Source organism: Haliaeetus leucocephalus, unplaced genomic scaffold (genome assembly GCF_000737465.1).
Source record: "Haliaeetus leucocephalus isolate CR32 unplaced genomic scaffold, Haliaeetus_leucocephalus-4.0 Scaffold92, whole genome shotgun sequence".
Lineage (NCBI taxonomy): Eukaryota > Metazoa > Chordata > Aves > Accipitriformes > Accipitridae > Haliaeetus > Haliaeetus leucocephalus.
Window position 1 is genome coordinate 16389359 of NW_010972528.1, and position 20067 is coordinate 16409425.

At 39.3% G+C, this 20067-nt stretch overlaps 2 protein-coding genes across 2 annotated transcripts; both read left to right on the top strand.

Annotated features, from left to right (window-relative positions):
• Positions 1–2145: 2145 nt before the first annotated feature.
• Positions 2146–10817, top strand: LOC104842652 (hypoxanthine-guanine phosphoribosyltransferase-like). The gene is made up of 9 exons (XM_010585161.1): positions 2146–2163; positions 5450–5556; positions 6003–6186; positions 7093–7155; positions 7698–7715; positions 7928–8010; positions 9045–9091; positions 9770–9846; positions 10770–10817. The coding sequence occupies exons 1-9, from the start codon at positions 2146–2148 to the stop codon at positions 10815–10817; spliced, it is 645 nt and encodes a 214-aa protein (XP_010583463.1).
• Positions 10818–12339: 1522 nt separating this feature from the next.
• NUDT7 (nudix (nucleoside diphosphate linked moiety X)-type motif 7) lies at positions 12340–16838 on the top strand. The gene is made up of 4 exons (XM_010585162.1): positions 12340–12401; positions 12792–12945; positions 14079–14237; positions 16091–16838. The coding sequence occupies exons 1-4, from the start codon at positions 12367–12369 to the stop codon at positions 16472–16474; spliced, it is 732 nt and encodes a 243-aa protein (XP_010583464.1). The 5' UTR covers positions 12340–12366; the 3' UTR covers positions 16475–16838.
• Positions 16839–20067: the final 3229 nt, after the last annotated feature.

A 20067-nucleotide genomic window follows, 5' to 3' on the forward strand; every position in this document is an offset into this window, starting at 1 on the left:
TCAAGCAAAGACGTCAGGGATTTATAAAAGTAATTTACATAACAGAGGTGTTCTTCTAATAGACAGAACCAAAGAATACATATTACACTTGAGAATATTTTAAGGTGGCCTGTTCAGAGAGAAGTCTGCCTAGTATGTGTGATCTGCAGTCAAGGTTTCCCTATACAGAGATTAAGCATGCCAAAAAATTACATAATATAGAGAAGAACAGAGCATTTAAAAGAAGGGTAGAGCTAAATTCCGTGCTACAGATCATATCAGATATGCACACAAGATTTATTTCTTCACTGTAATTTCAGTAACTGTGCTCAGTTAGTCTGCTGGAAATTGTAAACTGAGATAGTGCCAATAATTAACCCCTTCATTAGAAAGAGGTTTAAAACAAGTACTCTCACCCATACTGTTGATTTTAGCAAAACTACACTAAATTCTGTTTAAATGTGGAAAACTACATGAGAGTCAACAAACAAGTGTGAAGCCTTTAAGTGTCTTTTTTTCCTGCAAATAATTTGAAAAAAATAAATTCTTTAAATCCTAGAACTAGTCATATAAAGCTGTAGGTGTGATACATGGCCAATCAATATGAGCAATATTGCAGCACTTAGTATTCTATCATGGCATCATCCTCTCAGGGATCTCTAGAGCACCAACCTCCTTTCAGGACAGCTAAATTACACTAGGCTGAAAAGCTCAGGAGAGGGGAAACATACAAACTAGTCTGGGATTCCTCCCCTTTTCTTTCTCTCACTCCTCCACAAACACTTACAAAGGCAATGTATGTTTGCATGAGCTCCTGAGCAGTGCTGCTGTTTACCTTCATTTTGGCACCTGAGAATAAGGAAGGGAGAGTATCTCTGCTCAAGCAATAGCCATCACTGTTTACATGTATGGTTTTTGTTAATGTTTCCTTTCAAAGGAGGATTTTGTTGAGGAAATTCTCCAGGTTTTTGAACATAACTTACTACCAGCTAGAAAGGAGTGCTTTACACTAGGAATTAGAAAAGCAACGCTTTTCACAAGATAGAGAGCTTGCATTTATAAGGTAGGGAATATGACAGGGAATTCATAGAAGGAGGGTATTGCTAAGTGCATAAAATAGGGCCCAGGTAGCCTTAAGGCATTAATATTTCCCAAATAGTACTACTATTTAACACATGACTGAAAGTTGTGGATATGCCTATTAATCCACTTGGAAGAACATTTCTGCATTATCCCAAGTGTTATCAGACACGACCTGAAGAGCATCTGTAAGACTACAAAGAAATGAGAAAAATTTTCTTTCATTAATGTGCCTTCTCCCCAAGAAAACACTGAACTCGTTGAATTAATAAAATGTACCCAATCTGGTAAGAACATTCTGTAACATGTTGTATGCAAGCTGGCTTTAGCTCTTTTTGTTAGTAGGATTAATTTTTAGAAATCTAAGACTTTCATGTTAATCCCAGATAATAGTGCAGTTTGGTACACTAAAATAATCAGATTACAGTGAATGTCAGCACGATTTGATTTTAAATTACGTGAAGCATGTTACTGGAACTATCACCCCCTCATTTTATGAAAGGACGACCTGCAAGAATGTCAGACAGGGTTCACCATGTCTCAACAGCTGCAGACCTCTGCTTCAAGTCATTTTTAACAATATGGTTTTGTTTATTCAAATACTCACTTTTTGGGTGCAAGTTAGCACAAGAATTTTTAAAAGATGTGGGCTTTATCACAACAATGGATGTGCAAACATTATGTAAGAAACTGGTATATAAAATTACCTTCTATACATATACTACTGAATTACCACCTGCTACAACCAAATATCTGATTTGTGGTTTCAGTTAAAAAAAATACTATTCTACCTAGACCTTCCAACTAATTGATTAATGAACTTCCTTTTTGCATCTCCCTTGTTCCCCATATCTTTACTCTGATTGGTTACAGCAGGGCTCATGCCTATTTTATTTCTGTTTAATCTCATCAAGTAAGAACCTGGGATTGTGATGTCAGGGCATTAGCAGAAGGAAGTAATGCTTCCTGTAGGAAGGATGACAATTTTGACCTTTTAGAAGCAGGTCATGATCTGACTGCAAGATGAAAATAGAGCAAGACAAATAATACCAACTCATTCTCCGATAGGATAGTTCAAGTGAGATTATGGCTCGTGGACTGCAGGTAAGAAAGCATAATGCACTCATATTTGGTTATTTGATTGAAGGAAGCTTTGGGTGTGGGGGAAGAGGTTAGCTTCAGCAAAAATAGTAGAACATTAGAAATACTGACTAATGAAAGGCCTTGTTTCTTATATTTACTCAAGAGAAAAACTGGCTTTCAGAACAGAGGCATCTTAACAGACCTAATTTTTTTACAAACTTAGGACATTATTTATTTGATTTTAATATACCTATATTCATATTCTTTCATTCTGTGCTGATGAAACAATACTTATTTATGAATCTCTTTATTGTACAAAATTGATGTAGTTAATTTTGTTGTTTTTTCCCCCCTTAAATTCAGAAGCCTACATCAGTAAATGAGCAACAGATGAGACTGAATCTAAATTAAACAACTAATTTCTCAAGTTATAAGCTCATGATTTAAAAATTTAATGACTTTGTGTGATAGTTTAGTAGACTGCTTTATTATAATGGGATGCTGCTGTATTATTTAGCATGTGCCACAAAACAAATGCTTTTTATGAGCCTGTAAGGTATATGCAGCCTGTTGCTATGGTGATGTGGTGCTCAAACTGATGCAATCCTTAAGGTTCTGTTCATGAACCTTTCAGCAGACCATAAAAAATGTTTCACACATAGCAACAAACAAGATATTAATGTAGCAGATATTGTTTGCACAAAATAGTCTCAATGAGCATAGTCGTTAACCAAGTAAAGGTACTAAACTGCACTGTTGGAGTAGCTCTCAGCAGTGATCACTACACACACCTGTATGCTTCAAGATTAGCTTTATTCAATAGTTACAGTAACATGGACAAAGCTCATCCCTCACTTGAGCTGAACAAGTTGTGATGCCTCTCATCAAATGCAGCAAGAAGCTAAATTCTGAACTTTAACTTGCTGTGCAGATGAAAGCCCAATTTATAGCTGCAAAAGCAAACTGTAAGGCTGAAGTCCATTAAATATGGCAATCAGTATCATGACTGGGCAAAAGAAAAACTGCTCAAATCGCAGGTAGAGTAGTTATTGCATTTAAGCTGCAGTTATGCATAATGCAACAGAGGTAGGGATCTTGCAAAAAAACCCCAAACACCAAAACCCAACAATAAAACAATCAACCCACTCTACAGCACTTTTGAAACTGTTTGTCATGTCAGTGACTATACTTAAAGGTGCTTTTTCTGTACTCCAAATGAAAATGATTGTTTGTGTGTTCCAGTAGTCTCAAACTGTCTTTTAACTTTGGCCAATGCTTATAATTAGGTCCTATCATCACTGCTTCTTGTTGACAGAATCCCATATCCTGTGTGTGTATTTTGTCTGTCACCACTAGCAACCTCAGACAGGCAGAAATTAGCCCATTTCAAACTGGCCAACTGGGTTAATATAACACACAAACAACAATAAGCAGTTCTGCACTGCATTAAAGCCTGCTCATAGATGCTAGTGTCTAGCCTGATCTACAGCTGATACCAGTGTAACTGCCAGTATCTCTTCCAAGATTAATAAAGCACAAACAAACTTAATTTAAAAACAATCCTTCACCTAAGCTTTCACTTTGCTGACTTCAGCCATGAAGAAAATAGTAACTAAACCAGGCAAAATAGTACTCCTGACACTCCAAACAGTGCTCAACTGCAAGACTATACTGTGAGTCTAACTTGGAGCATTAAGGCCTATCAATTTTGAGTACTTGCAGAGTACAGTTAGTTCAGCCAGGATGAGACTCTATATGCATTGCCTTGTACTATGATAATCTGTTCTTTGAAATTCTTGTTCACACCTGTCTCTCTAGTTTTAACTTTAAATGAAGTAGGCTTTCGTGGCCAATTTAAAATAAACAGCAGTAATTGGTTATCTCATTTTTGTGGCTGCTGTGAGTTTTACAAGTAATAACCTACTCCTGTTCCCTACAGTCCATTTTTCATTTCTTCCTAAGCACTCACTTCTCCTATGCCAAAAAAGGAGAATTAAAAACAATTCATCTGCCTAAAGAGTTTGCAGGTGTCAACTTGTTTGTTAGCAATACTTTATGCTGTTACTGCCTAGTTCATAGCTCTGTGCTGTCTATTAGCAAGCCACTGTACTGAGCTCTGTTGAATGCAACTGGTGTGTAGTTAACCTGTTTTGCACTAGTGAAGCTCTGAGCCAGCTTTGTGTTTTTCTTTCAATTAGTTCTGTAATTTTTTAACAATAACAGGGCAATACTATATGTGACAATCTCACTAATTCGAGTTTTTTCTTAACTTATTTCTAATACTTACATATTAGCCCTCTTATTCCCAATTGTTTCTACGTCATTATATTTCTTTCTTGCCTGCTTTTGTACCACCACTTCATAAATGAACAAAGACCAAAGCATCCATTATGGTCTTGAAGGGTGGTAGAATCCAAAACCACAATCTGTTTGGGGCCAAAAGACTAGTCAGAAGAGAAGCCCAAATGGAGAACTTCTAGGCATCCAGACACCTCTGGGTGCAACAGCCTGGAGCCAGCATATTGAAGAGAGAACTGTAATCCTAAACCCTGGTGGCAAAAGGATTAAGGCCCTGATCTGTGGGAAGTAGCTATGGCCTCTCCCCAACCATGCTGAGGAGCAACCTGCTAGCAGGGCAAACAGTACAACGAGCTGAACTGCAGCACAGCAGGTCTCTGGTTCCCCCCTATGGGCACTTCTCTTCCCACTACCATCTCAAAGCTTCTCCTTTGGGGTAAGTCATCTCTCCTGTCCTCTGAGACAGCTGATGGTTGGTATGTGCTTAGCTCTTGTCAAAAATTCAGTTGTGAATTCACACTTAGGAGACAGAATTTTCTCTTCTACACAATGGAAAATGATGGTCAATGCAGTGCAGCATCCTAAAGTCACCTGCTGACTGGAGATCAAGCTGTAATCCCAATCTACTTGCCTTAAATTTTAATTTTTGCTTGTCTACCACATGAACAAGCTACTGTGCTCTGCAGAAGGGGGAATGGAGAATACAAGAGGATTTTTGTTCTTTTGGGTTTTTCATGAGTTGATGATGGTTGGGAATTTCTTTTATAATGACTGGGGCAAAGTAGTTATCTATCCATTCACATCTCAGACAAGCACACTAGCTCCTGAATTATCAGACAGATTGTAAACTGTATTGTTCTATCAAAAAAGTTCAAAAACTTTCAGATATATTTTTATTTTGACACGTTATTGAGGGGTGTGTGGGCAGAGGAGTCTTTCTCCACATTATCAGAGACTGGAAGGTATGGTTCTGTTTTTACTCTTAGAGCTATTTCCCTTTCATTTGCAGATAAGAGATGAAGAAAGTGGCTATAACAAAAATCTATTTTGCATTCCTAAGCATTACGAAGAAGATTTAGAAAGAGTCTTCATTCCTCATGGACTCATCCTGGACAGGTATGAGGGTAAACAACAAAGAGTAGTGACAATGATGCCAATGATGCATTTCCCTCCAAACGAAAAGACTGAGGCCCTACCCTGCATAGCCCATGAGAAACATGGAAACCCTGCAGCTGTAACACTTGTGTTCCGGAGTTTAATAGAAAAGAAGTTTTACAGAGAGGAGTCTTCTACAATGCCAGTTAAGTTTCCATGTTATCTCAAATATCTTTAAACTTTCCTATCCTGTCTTGTTTAGATATATAGATTAAATCAACAGTATGTCAAGTGGAGTAGGCACCATCTTGCGAACTGCAAATATGTAACTAACTTTCCTGTGTCTTAATGTGGTCACAATTTACTGTTTACAAAAACCTAACAGCAAGATCAAAATTTAACATATGGACAAACAAATATTATATACAAAACAATTTAAAGGATTTGTTTGTTTGTTTTCCTTCCAGGACAGAACGTTTGGCTAGAGATATCATGCAAGATATGGGAAGCCATCACATTGTTGCTCTCTGTGTCCTTAAAGGAGGCTATAAGTTCTTTGCTGATTTGCTGGACCGTATAAAAGCACTGAATCAAAATGGTGATAAATCTGTGCCTATTACTGTGGATTTTGTTAGAATAAAAAGCTACTGTGTAAGCAACTCTCTGTTCTTTGGAAAATGAACTCTCCCCATAGATTGACATTCTGAATACTGGTAGTTTATATGAAAACTCCACAAAAATTGAGTTTATGCATATATCCTGTTCAAAGCAATTCAATTTATTACACACTGAAAAGCAACTGACTTACCAATCTGCCCCAACAATCAGATAGATATTGTATATTCACTGGAATGAACCTATAGCAGAACACTTAACACAACAAAGCCCGGGTCAGGTCTCCTATGTCCTCCTCTCCAGCCTAAAGCTTCCATACAGGTTCTACTCTGTCTTTACCATGGCACCCTTTGGTGGGAGGGAGTATGGGGACGAGCTTAGCATCACAGACTTGCTTATTGTCTTTCTCTGCATTATTTTTTTATTCTGTATAGATAGTAATGGAGAGACTTGTTTTCATAATCTGTGTGTTGGGGAACAGGTAACTTTTGCCTGAACCAATCGTAGTTGTTCCAAGCCAATTACTGTAAACCAGTGACTTATGCTATTTTTTTCTGGTTTATCTTCTCCCCTCTTTGAAGGCTACAGCTCTGTGCACTGATCAAAATTTACCCCATGCTAAATACAACAGTTTACAATACTCTATAAATTTTTCATGGAATTCTAAAACCAATCTGGGGTAACAAAAATAGCTGAAAGCAATGGTATCTGTTCCATGAATATGGATGTACTCTTGTTCCATGCAAACATCTGTCTGCACTGACACTTCACTCTCTCCTCTTGCTCTCAGCTACTTTACACAGCACTCCTTCAGTAAAACAGCTTTTAAGTTGCAAGTGTCATTTGATAGGCAAAAAGCAAGAGCAGCACAGTTCGTACACATACAAGGTAACAATTTTGAGCATGTTTTATGTGACTTCCCTCTCTTCTTTCTCCTTCTAGAATGATTCACCTACAGAAGAAATCAGTATTGTTGGTGAGGAACTGTCTACGCTAAGTGGGAAGGTATGAATTAGCATCTTCAGCTTTTAAGAGGCAAGAACAGTTCTTGTGTATCTTCCAGGAAGTCCATCTTAATAAAGCTTTTGATACTACGTATTTACAGTCACTTAACTCTGGTTTAAAATGCCATGCTTTGAAACAGTGAGTGATTTCCACTGATCCCGGTGGAAACCTAATGGGATCAGTACTGAATGCTTCTAAAGATCCTATTCTACATTTTATCGCACAGCCCCCAGAAGTGAACTATCTTAAACTGCCTCATGCAGTATGGTTCTAGAATGCTATCACTATACATAGAATAATATATAAAACGTGACATAGGTGGCTTTCTCACAGTATTTTATGCTTCCCTAAATACTTACAGAAAGACTCTTCAGAAGGCACTAAAATAATGTAACCAGTTAAGTGACAAGCTCCTTTGAAAATCAATTGCAATTTACCTGTAACTGAAGCTTGTAGTGCAAACTTTTCCTGGCTGTATAATTCACTGAATGTTGCCATGTAAATATTTTCTTTTCTTTCTCTCCCTACATGATCTTTTCCAGAATGTGTTAGTAGTAGAGGTAAGTAAAGATTGGAGTGTGGGGGGAGGGAAAAACATGGACTTTTTTCTCCCGATTTTGCAAGTTAATACCTTTTGCATACAAAACAATTAATTATGTTACTGTGCTGCCACGGTTGCTGACTGGTTTTTATGCTTTAAATTAATCCACTGAAAGTCTGGGGGTTTTTTCTTTCAGACTTGGAGGATAAGATTTTTTTTTATCTCTTTCAGGACATTATTGAGACTGGTAGAACAATGAAAGCGCTACTTTCAAAACTAAAAGACAACGAACCAAAGATGGTAAAAGTTGTAAGGTATAATGATATGGCCATTTACTAATGTATTGTTATGAGAAGATACAAAAAAATCATTTAGGTGAATAGCCAGTGTATGCTGGTGGGTGTCTGTTTGTTTTTGTTTGAAGTTTGGAGGAAGAGGAAGTAAAAGCAGGAAGCAATCCTTATCCAGCTGGTGAAAAACTAAGTATTTATTAAACTGGGAACTTTACATATGCACTACCACCTTCATTGTTAAAGTGAATAAAAAAGGTTTCCTGGCTCTTTTTGCATAGTCCATAAAGACTGATGGATTCCCTTTTTCTTACCTCCTTATGTTTGAAGGAAATTCAGCTCTTTCCATAGGTTTCATAACACCTTCTCAGTTGCCTCAATACTAGAATGACAACACTCAGAATTTTTAATATCCTCAGTCATACACGTTTTCAGAGTAAGAGTTTGTCAGCACTTGCAAGATGACTTCAAGTAGCATTCTAGATCTGCTTTTAGATGATCTCTCAAAGGAATTTTTTTTAATATCCCTGTCTCTGTCAAGTAATCACGATGCTTTGAAAGAACAATTCTTGTTTTATGTACCAGCTATGCTCCTCCTAGTGACTGTCCAGGAAGTTCTCAGTTTCTTCAGAAGCACACAAGAAAAGCAAGAATGGATATGAGTTTTGTGGAAGAAATCGTAGTGGTGTTGCCCAGCTTGTGCTCTTCTCTCTCCCTCCCTGCTAAAATCTTTACATGCCACTTGAACTTGCTTACCTGTCTGTGCTATTCTAGTGTGCTGATACATTGCTACATGAAAAGATAATGATTTGGGATACAGAATTGAAGAGAACTAAATGTAAAACAACAGAGTCATTTGGACCTTCAGAATGAACCTAGATCAGAGCGTTCGCTTCTTCCTCAATTATAAGGCTACTTCTTTCTGTTACAATAATCTCATTGTTTTAATTTAACTGCATGATTGTAGAAGCTTATGGGGAGTGGCAGGAGAAGTGAAGTATACAGCTTAGAGCAAGACATATTCTAAAAAACATAACCACCTCTGCTCTGCCTTATAGCCTGCTCATTAAAAGGACACATCAAAGTCCAGGTTACAGACCAGACTGTAAGTACTGCGTTTTTCTGGTTGTCCAAAATACGATCTCATAATTTCACTTCATGGAGTAAGTCTAACAACTAGCATATAAGTTTCAGGAAGGCCAAGAGAAATGGGGAGAAAAAAAAAATTTTTAAACTGACAACCAGCCTGTCCCATGCTGAAACCTCACGATGCCTTTCCCCCCCCCCCCCCAGCTGGTCTGAGTGCAGGTTTGGTGATTTGTTAGCAGATACCAGAAACAGAATCAACCTTAACTTTGTATTGTTTGGCTTTGACCCTAAAAGGCATTTGTTTTGAGTCTGCATTAAACTTGCCTTGTTTTCAAACTGAAAATCCCTACTGAGTTGCAGTGCATCTACTATTACACTTCTGTAAAATCTCACTCCTTGTCTCCCTCTCCCAGAACTCCTTCCTAAGTAGGTTTTAAATAATTATTTTGTTCTTAAAATGCATTCTCTTAACATTTTAATTGTATTACTAACTGATGGGGATAGTATAGATTCTAACCTTTGTCATCAATTTACAGCTCTGATTCTTAAAGAAGCATGCTAAGTACCTTGAAAGCAAGATGATGTATTTGTTAGGTATTACACTTAAATAGCTGAAGCATGCATTGAATATAAACTGTGTACCTAAAAGCTATTTACACCACCCAAGTATAAAAAGAATTGTATTTTCTTACAGATATAGGTTTTGAAATTCCAGATAAATTTGTTGTTGGATATGCTCTTGATTATAATGAATACTTCAGAGATCTAAATGTAAGTACATACATGTGTGCCTCGACTGTTACATATATGACTGTTACCACAGGTAAACAGCAAGAATATTAGCTTATACTAGGAGCTTCTCAACAATTAACAAAACTTCAAATCTGACTAGAAACTTCCATTAAAAGGGCAAAAACATTATTAATGTGCCAAGCTGATAATTCAATGTAAATGTGTAAGACCTTGTTTATGCCTCACCTTTTTATGAATCTACTCCACAAGCCCAGCTGTGTTGTAAGATATTTTGAATCCTCCAGGATGGCTGGCAGCATACAATCTGCTGGCCCCATCTGAAAAGAAAGTAACTTGTAATTTGGCTTTAATTTATGTTTGTCTGTCTTAGTGAAATCCTATGTTGCTCTCTTCTAGCCAAGTCTTTAAGATGGCTGTGTGTGGACTGTGTGTGAAGGTTTTTCCTACACTGAGTAACATGTCCATCAAGATCTCTTTTTCTTTATTCCATTGCAGTGTCCTTAGGCTGAACTGAGTAATAGACTTGGAAAGAGTGTAACTGATAGAAAGAGCTGATCTTTTTTTCCCTCCTGAGTTTTCAAAAGTACTTTCCTAAATCTGGTTAAGTGGAAAAGTTTTCCACTTCAAAGTCTTTTTAATAAGACAAACCAGTTCTGTTAAAAGACATATAATGGATCTATGCTATTGCAAAGCAATATGAAAAGGATACAACAATTGAACAAACCTGACCTCTTCAGAATATACAAATGTATAAATTACAGATGAGCTTGGAAGCAATATTAACATCTCAATTTTACTGCAAATAGTAAACTTGCAACCAAACTCACAAAGATTACTGTTCTGGTGTGTTTTCCTTACAATGCCAGGAATACAACTGAAAATCATTCTTGCATTTTCTTTGAAGGCACAGATTGACTAATGTTGTACTTTTATTTTTTTAGCACATCTGCATTCTGAAAGAGAAAGCCAAAGAGAAATATAGGATCTGATAACATCAGTCTTCTGCAACAATAGTTCAGTGGCACGTACAGCTGTGTGGATGAATAATAAGTAATCTACTAGTTGTGCTCTTTTCACTGGAGAACTACATTTCCTGAAGATACTACTCTATATAATTTTTTCCTATAGCAATTATGTAAAACAGCTTAAAGGTGAATGAGTTCTGTTCAGGTTTCACTAAAACTTGAACAGAACTCTGGCCATAAAATGGATATTATATTCTGCTGGAAGGCAGCTGGGACCTGTACATGTGTATGTAATTATGCTTGGGTTTTAATTTACTACATGAAGTAACACATTATGCATATTGTATATAAACTGCACTTATTTTTACATGTGAGCTTGTGTGTGTAAATATATACACCAGTACTTTATGTAACAAATAGGATGAATAAGCATTTAAGGGCTTGAGGTTAAGTCAACTCTACAAAGCACATACCACATGGAAAACACATTTGGTTCTTTCGCTTAATGCAAGGAAAAAAAGTACACATTAAGGTAATTACAGTGAGATTAGTTCTTATACATTCCATGTAATGTGGGGTGTTGCGTCTTGTTTTTTGAGGGATCACGTGTTGATTGTACCATTATGGTGTTACTCTGAATACAAGTTAACGCTCATTAGTAGCTGTTAAGACTGGATGATAAACCACTATAGTGGGAAATTGTTTCTGCTACTTGTGTGTCCCTAATGAGAACTGGAAGCTAAATTTTACCGCCCAGAAACTGCGCCAAGCTTGAGGCAGTCTCTGACACCTCACTGTTTCCTACCTGGACTAAATGATTAAACAAACTCTTGAGACATTCGGGTTTGGTTTTGTTTTGTTTTTTCCTCACTGTGAATTAAGAGTACTGAGCTAGGCGTCTGTGTTCCAAGAAGGTCTGTTGATGTCCTTCAGCTTTTGAGAGTCCCGTGCTACAGGTGACTAGGCTTTGACAGGGGTGCAACGCTGCTTTCCGGAGCCCCCGATAGCTGGAGCCTGTGCTCTGCCATGCTGGCCGCCCCTTAAAGCGATGCTAGCGCCTGTAGGAGTGGACCCTTACCTAAAGCAACGGGAACGGCTCTTACGGCAGCCCCGCATCACCCGCCTCCCTCGCCCCTCTGAGGGCGGGCCACGGACGCCGCTCGGCGGGGCGCGACGCCAAACGGCTCCGTGGGTTTCTGCTCTTCCCAGCTGGAGCGAGGACTGCTGGCAGCTAACGCCGCCGTTCTCCGGGTAAACCTAGGCCGGGGAAGCTGTCGCCGACTGCTCGCCGGCCCTGGGAAGGGACCCCGGCGGCGGTGCCCTCAGAGCCGTCGCCTCAGCCACCGCCTCGGGGCGCCTCACGCTCCCCGGCGGCAGCGGGAAAATCGCGCGCAGCCGTCCCGTGAGGGCCCCCTCGCGTGGCCTGCCCATCGCCAATCAGACGGCGGAGCCCGGCGATCTCGCGTGTTGATTGGAGGGACTGGCCGTCGGTCACGGGGCGGGGCGGGGCGTGTGGGGGGGGGGAAGGTGACGGGGACTGGGAAAGTCTGCTCTCGGGTCAGGGGTGTCAAAGATGGCGGCCGCCGAGCGGGAGGACGGGCCGGGAAGGTAGCCGTCGTCCCTGGCCCTTCTTCCGCTGCCCGTGGGCGATGCCTCCGCCCGCAGCGGCGTCCGCAGCCCCCGCTCGCCCCGCCGGCTGCGGGGAAAGCCCGGCAAGGAAGGCAGGAGAGAGGAGAGCCCTTCCTGGGCCTTGCGGGAGGCCGGGGCGGGGGGGAGCGTCTACAGCGGTCCCCTGTCGGCCGGGGGCGGACAGCCGCCGCCGAGCCCTGCCCGGGTCCGCCGGCAGCAGGCCCGGGCGGAGGGGGAGGCGGTGAGCGGTGTGTCAGCGGCCGGGCGGCCGTTAAGGTTCCTCTCTGTGGAGAAACACGTCCCCGTTGCCCGCGGGGTGCCGGGGTACAGCCTGGGGGTGTGACGGCGCTCCTCTCTGTTTGCTTCTAGAGAGAGCATAAAAGAGAAAGCCAGGCTCCGCTTGAGGGAGTTCGATGTCGGAGACAGGTTCTCCCACTTGCCGCTGCCCAAAGCCTCCGTCCTCCTGCCGCTGATGGTGAGGGAGGGGAAGCTGCACTTGCTGCTGACGCTCAGGTCGATGCAGGTGGGTGAGCGGGGGCCGGGGCCCGCCGTGCGCGGAGCCGGGCTCTCGGGGGGGCGGCAGGGAGGGAAGCCTCGGCGGGATGGCGTACGGCCACATCCTCGCCGGCTTCTCCCTCGGGGGCTTGCGCAGGTCCCATCCTTACCACGTCTTCTAGAGCCTGCTTTCCAAACTTCAGTCCAGGCGGCGGGCCGAAGGGTACGAGCGGGTGTTTTTACACGCCTATGACGAGTCTAGGACTTGCGTGCCAGAAAAACGCTGGATACCCAGAAACCTGTGACAGTGAAAGATGACTTCCAGATCAGAAAAGGACATTTTGATTGCTTACTATGACTTAAGAAAACTGACAATGCGGTGCAGCTTTTATTAAAGTGACTTTTGAATCTGCATTTAATGTTACTCTTCTCTCTCTTTCATCTATGAAAGGAAAGGCAACAACCTAAGTACCCCAGAAATCTTCTGCCAGCATTTTGTTTTCTTCTACAACTCTTTGTTTTCCACCCCACCCCCAGCCTGATCATCCGCCTGTATTCAGAGATTATTTACTTGTCTGTTTTTCTGTTGCTGCAAAATGGAAGGTTTTGGGGGTCTTGCTTAGAAATTTTAAGGCCCTAATAATTACAGTTACCTAGCTGATAAACTGATTGTAAATGGGCTTTTTCTGATCTTTGATGCGCAAGCCTATTACTATAACGTACTTAAAGGTACATTATTTAAATGTGTATTTCAGAAGTTCTTGCTCTTACCTTGAGTGTTTTAATCTCACTGTTCTAGTTGTTGTTCTAGATTCATCCATCAATCCCTTATGCAAGCAAGATGATGAAAAATAATATAAATTATGAAGTATTAAAGCAGGATGTATGGTATGAATTACACAGTACTGTACAAGTGATGTATGTATTTCTGATAGTGTTTATAGATTAGTTGGGTATAGGCCCAACTTTTTCTTGTGTAGCTCTTGATAAGGCATGTTTCTTCTGACCTGCAGAAACCTCTTAGCGCCATTTCCAGCTTCTTTGACTGGAAAGATAAATCAAACATAAAGTGATACTGCAATATGAACAAGCGTCTGTGTGGATCCAGGAAGAAATGTAAAACTTGTTATGTTTTAACAGTAGTACTGCTTTAAATTCTAGCTGAGAAGGTCACCAGGGCAAGTGTGTTTTCCAGGAGGAAAAAGTGAAGCAATTGATAAAGATGAAATTGATACTGCTCTCCGAGAAGCTAAAGAAGAAGTGGGACTCCAGCCAGAGAAGGTGGAAGTCATCTGTAGGCTTGTGCCTGGAATTGATAAAGTAAGCAATAAACTGAGCAAGTCAGCATATCATTAGAAAATAAGCTTGGGTTATTTTCTTTTGTAAGGTTAATAGTGACCTTTTCAAACCTGTAACTGTAAATAAGCACTGCTTCTTAAAGCGTGGAGCCTGCAAAGTGAAGGGAAGAGATTCTTGCTTCACATTTGGTATTTGTGAAACCACATTTGGTGTACCACGTCCAGTTATGGACACACTGGAGTACCAGAAAGACAGTGCTAAACTGGTGAGAGTTTAGCAGAGAGCCACGAAGATAGTAAGGGGGCTGGAGCACACAGATTATGAGGAGAGGCTGAGAAGTGGGTTTGCTCAGCCTGAAGAAGAGAGAGCTAGCAGGGGATCTAGTTGCTCTCTTCAGGTACCTCCTGGGTGGTTATAGAGAAGATGGTACCAGGTTCTCCTTGAGACAGTGGACACAAGCAGCAATAAATGAAATTTTGATGAGATGCAAGGAAAATACTCTTTCCCATGAGGTTAGCCAAACACTGGAACAGATTTTCCTGACAGACTGTATAATCTCCATCCCTGGAGATACACAGAACTCATCCAGACAACTCCCTCAGCAGCCTGATGTAACCTCAAAAGTTTTCTCATTCAATATCCTGCTGAAAGCAGGGTTAATTCAGGCAGAAAGGGACCTCTGGAGGTTTTGTGGACTGTGATTCTGTATGGAACTCTAGCAAGGAGACTTCTCTTATGGAGGTGTGGTCTTTGGAGTGTAAGTCACTGTAGATTAACAGGCTGCCAATTTCAATAACAATATTCAGTGTTAAAAGGATCAGTTATCCCATAGTACAGAGGGGTTACTGACTTTATTTTTGTTCTTCAGGTAACAGTTTCTCTTTATTAATATGCCTACTGTTTGGTTTTGTATCTGTTACTGTTAGCAATATCCTCCCCCATGAAAAAAACAAAATAACTAGTTTTAAAATTGTATTGCAAAATGCTTTATTTCTTAAATTATATTTTCCATACCGATAACTTTAAAGCCATGTAGTTCAAAGGCTATATGTAAAAAGGATCAATTTAGTTTTTATAACTCGTTTTAGTGTTTTCCAGCAAATGGCCTCAGTCAATAAAAAAGATCATGTGGTTTTGGACCACAAAAATTTTACCTGTGGGATTCTACTTTGTCTTCTCTGTGCGTACATTCCAAGTAATTCTGACTTGGGTGGAGTCTCTCCAGACTGGCATCAAATAGCACAAATATTGAGTTTTGCTGTTACTGCTTTCCGATGAACAGTGATGCTTTGTTGGTATGAATAAATAGAAGTAGCAACATATCTTAAAAAATTTTGGTGTCCTTTTTATGTAAGCTATGTCCATAAATGAGCAGTTCCAAAAAGTGTATATATTTTGTAACTAAATATACTTTTATCATATTTCTGTATCTGTAGGAAAATATTTCTATATCCTAGGAAAATAGATAGAGAAATATGATAAAGCATAGGTGATTTGGAAAATTTGAATTAATATTGGAACTCACCCAAGTAAATAAGGAAGACTTGTGAGAGAGCATGCATGTTTTTTATTTCTGTAGGAGACTGACAAACCTTTTTAACTCCTATATGATTATACAGGATGAACAGAATATTAGTTTCTCATGTTTAACAAATATAAAAAGAAAATCTAAAATTTATTAAAATATATTTAAAATTAAATATAAATATCTTGCCATTAGAGGGACTAAATTGCATTACAATTAGGAATATTTCATAGGTTTCTTGTACTCATTTTGTAACATCTGAAATACCTTTATTTTAAAGAACATTCTTTTACTTGGTATGAACTTAGTGTTTGGGGGGGGGTGTGGTGTTGTTTTTTCTTCCTTTTAGATGAATCACTTGGTAACTCCAGTTGTAGGATTTATAGAGGATACATTCCAGGCCACTCCTAATCCAGATGAAGTGAGCGATGTTTTTGTTGTGCCATTGGAGTACTTTGTCAAGCCCTTAAATTACAAGACCTTGCCTTATAAAACTTCAACTGGTTACTTAAGTCGGATGCACTGCTTTATATATGATGACCATGAACATAAAATGTCATTCAAGATATGGGGACTTACTGCACACTTTGCTGTATTTCTTGCTCTTGTAATTTTTGGAAAGAGACCTACCTTTGAAGTTGATTATGATCTTGATGACTTAATTTCATCCTCTGAGAAAAACTTCATGAATTTATATGCATCCTTATGCAAAAGAAAGAAGAGTAATCTATGACAAACTGGTCTGGCAATTTATATTGAAGGAGGAAAAGGGTTTTTGTTTATTCCCTTTGTACCTATGATTTGTTTGAATGTCACACTTGAACTTGTTCTGAATTGGGACTTAATAAAATTTATTTTTAAATAATATTTTTTAAGTTGCCAAACCGTAACTAGATTCATATAATTTTAAATCTGTTTTAGAGTTGCCACAAGCACATGGTATTTTTGATGGACTTTATATACAGTTTTGGAAGATCTGTTTCAGTTTCTGCCTTTGTTTTGTGTGATCTAAGACACTTCCTGTGGTTTGCCTTCTGTATAATGAGATAATACTATTTTATCTGATTTTTGTCTGTTTGAATTACAATGTGAAAACTTTTGGGAGTCGGTCTGTCTGTCTCTTACTGTGTGGCATCCTATGTATGGACAACGTAATGCATACAGTCTCGTGTGGTATCTTTAAGCACTTACAAAATGCACAATAAATACATAAAAGGTGGCAAGTGCTTTCACAATCTTATTTTGTTTTGGTTGGGCTTGTGGAGGGAAGAGGGAGGTTTAATGAGTTCTATTGGTCTTGCTCAATTTAACATTTCTGACGAGGAAATTCTGTAGGCTATGGAAAACTTAGTATACAGGCAACAGTACTGAACTTTGCTCCTCAGCATCTTGTTAGCATCACTTACTGAGCTCCTATAGGGAGTTATCTTAAGGAAAGAAAAGTAGAGTTTGAGTATTCATGAGGACTAAAATGCTTATCTAGAGTTGAACCTTTACCAGTCAGCCTGGCAATGTCGGATTCTTTGTGCTGTGAATCCTTGTTTCCTCACTGCTGGTGAACTAGAAGCTTATTCGTAGTGGTCGTGATCTTATTGCCGAATGGTTAAGTTTTTAGAGGCATAATCGACTTAGGCTGGATTTGAGATGTAGTTTGCAAGTAAACAAGGTACCAGTCCTTAAACAGCTGCTCTTCTCTGAGTAAGAAGTGTGAGTTGAAAGCATTCAGTGTCTACCATAATCATGGGTCCTAGTGCTAGTCTTGAATAAGATGAAGAACACCACTCAGTTGTTCTGGGTATTTGCACTTTGTGCTTCCCCCCTCCATTCACTAACGGATACAAGTGTGATAAAAAAGTTGCTGACAATTCCTGTGAACTGTGCTGTAATTGAGCAGAAGTCGGATTTTTACATTAAGCAGCTTTTGTATACTTGAAGTTGGCTGTGACTTCAGCAAAATGCATCCTTTTTACAAATATTTCCCAAGTATGGCTTGAATAGCTAACTGTGATTTTCTAGGAAACCCAATGCTGGGATTTTTTTTTTTTTTTTTTTTTCTTCTAATCGCATCCATAACATTCTCCAGCTGCTGTGCTAGGACAGTAGCATTTAGGCACTGAAATACCAGCTTGTGATTGGTTGGTAACAGCAGCATGACCTTTTACTGAAGAAGAGAAAGATGCTGAAGTTGCACTCGGCTGACAGATGTGTACCAAAACAAATCAAGGCTAAAATCAGTGCAAATCTTCTTGCAAGGACTGAGTTTCCCTTTGCCTCCTCTCCCTGCTGTAACTGCGCAATACTTGGTATTTGTCTCTTCCCAGAGGCAATTCAGTGGTAAGTATTCTACCACAGTATTCTGCCTGAAACATTATGCTGTGGCATTAAAGAAGTACAAGATTGGCAATCAGAATACTGGGTTGGAAAAGGCCTCAAGAATTAGCCTCATCTCTTGCCACCTAAAGATGGAATCAGATACATGATATTCTGATAAATACCTAATTTTTGCTTAAGCTTCCCTGGACAATCCATTGTAGTCCTTTAGCCACGCTTCACAAAGTTTTTAGTTGTACCAAGGAACACTTGATTCTTGTCCTGTATGTAGCAGAATGGTGAACAGCTCACTTCCTTAGTTACTTTCTGCACTCCTGAAAACTATATCACTGTGTCTTCCTAAGGCATCTTGAGACTTAATGATCAGATTCCCTCAGGGTTTTTTTTGTCAGTCACATTTTTGATACAGGTCTTGTCATTTTTGTTGCTGTCCAGAATCTTCAGTGAGCCTTCCTCCCCCATTTCCCCCCCCCATCAAATATGTGATAATCAAACCTGATCTTAGTATTCTAGTTAACCATTTATTTGGGTTGGACAGGACAGGATTACTTCACTGCTCCTTTTTATATATCTCACTGTGATTGCTATTTGGGAAGCAGCACGGTAATATTGACTCATATTCCACTTCTGCCACTAAAGTTGCCTCATCCTTTTCTGAAAACACCGCCAATTGTTCATGTATTTCTATTTATTGCATTCCGTATTTGAACAGTTGATTATTCCTACCAAACGTACCACTTTGCACTTGTCCTTATTGAATTACATTCTGATTTTTTCAATGATCTACTAGTGTGTTTTTCAGACATTTCCATTTTGCCGTTATCCTCAAGTTTAATGAATATATTTTCTGTTTCATTTACAACTTAGAGTAAGCACACTCAGAACAGGTCTCTGCAGAATCCCAATTGGTAACTGCCACTTTGACAATGAACTACTAACTACCGTGTGTGGTTTTCTAACCAGCTGTGTAACATACTGCTATTGGTTTCATATACACCAACCCTTCTTAGGTTGCACAGAGGAACATTAGGCAGGGCTATATCCAAAACTTGAGTATTTGTAGTTCTCCCTATACACCAAGCCTGTTACCTGCCCCACAGAGGAAGTAAACACATTTGTCAAAAAGTTTATTGGAAAAAGACAACGGTTGCTACATATGTTCTTGTTAATTAAAGTACTTATGTAAAGGTTATTTGTTCTGATATCTTCCCAGGAACTGGAACAATTTGTATGAGTTCCCCAGTTCTTTCATAGGGCACTGTTTGCCTTTTCCCAGCCTCTGACAGGGAAGAAGATAAAGTTCCCTAAGTTTCAAAGATAATTGCTAATAATGTTGAGATTGGTTCTTAAGAGAATGGCTGTCACATTGGGATATTTCAAAAGATTTGGCCATCTTGAACATTTTAGCATATCTAAATACTATCAAACCTTTCATATTCCTACATTAGCTCTTTTGGCGCCTATGTTAATTATATTTGGTATCAGTTGACTTTTTAAGTTTAAAAAGTTCTTTTTTTTGCTAGGATGAAATCCTTGGAGAAGTAATAGCCACATTTATGAAGAACAGCTTTATTTTTCATTATTAAACACTTGTGAAATTGTTAAAACATTTTTAAAAGCTTAACTTTAAACCCTTCATCATATTATTCATATCCTCAGTGTTTTCTCTCAATGCTAATGTATGCAGGAAAAGTAACTAATTAAAATAAGAACATTGTTAATTAAAATAGAGCAAAGCAATTAGCCCTTTGATTAGTAAACAAAGCAGGTACCAAGAGACATAATTACTAACTTACTATCTGCCTCTGTTTCCAGCAGACTTTCTTCTTTTTCATCTCTCCACCAGATCTGGCACAGAAATTGTACAAATTGTACAAATTCAAACCTTAGTTTGTTTTTATTTCTCTTTTTTTTTGAACGTTATTGTGTAGAACTGTAAGGACAACAACAAGTTACAGCTGTTGCTCCTTTTAGCTGTTGCTCCTTTTAGCAAAT

Excerpts from the sequence above, each read along its gene's own strand:
- LOC104842652 (XM_010585161.1), top strand. Across the intron at positions 8,011-9,044 it reads AAGATGGTAAAAGTTGTAAG|CCTGCTCATTAAAAGGACAC; the intron begins GTATAATGATAT and ends TCTGCCTTATAG. Across the intron at positions 9,847-10,769 it reads AATACTTCAGAGATCTAAAT|CACATCTGCATTCTGAAAGA; the intron begins GTAAGTACATAC and ends TTATTTTTTTAG.
- NUDT7 (XM_010585162.1), top strand. The coding sequence starts at position 12,367 with ATGGCGGCCGCCGAGCGGGAGGACGGGCCGGGAAG. Across the intron at positions 12,946-14,078 it reads TGACGCTCAGGTCGATGCAG|CTGAGAAGGTCACCAGGGCA; the intron begins GTGGGTGAGCGG and ends TTTAAATTCTAG. Across the intron at positions 14,238-16,090 it reads TTGTGCCTGGAATTGATAAA|ATGAATCACTTGGTAACTCC; the intron begins GTAAGCAATAAA and ends TCTTCCTTTTAG.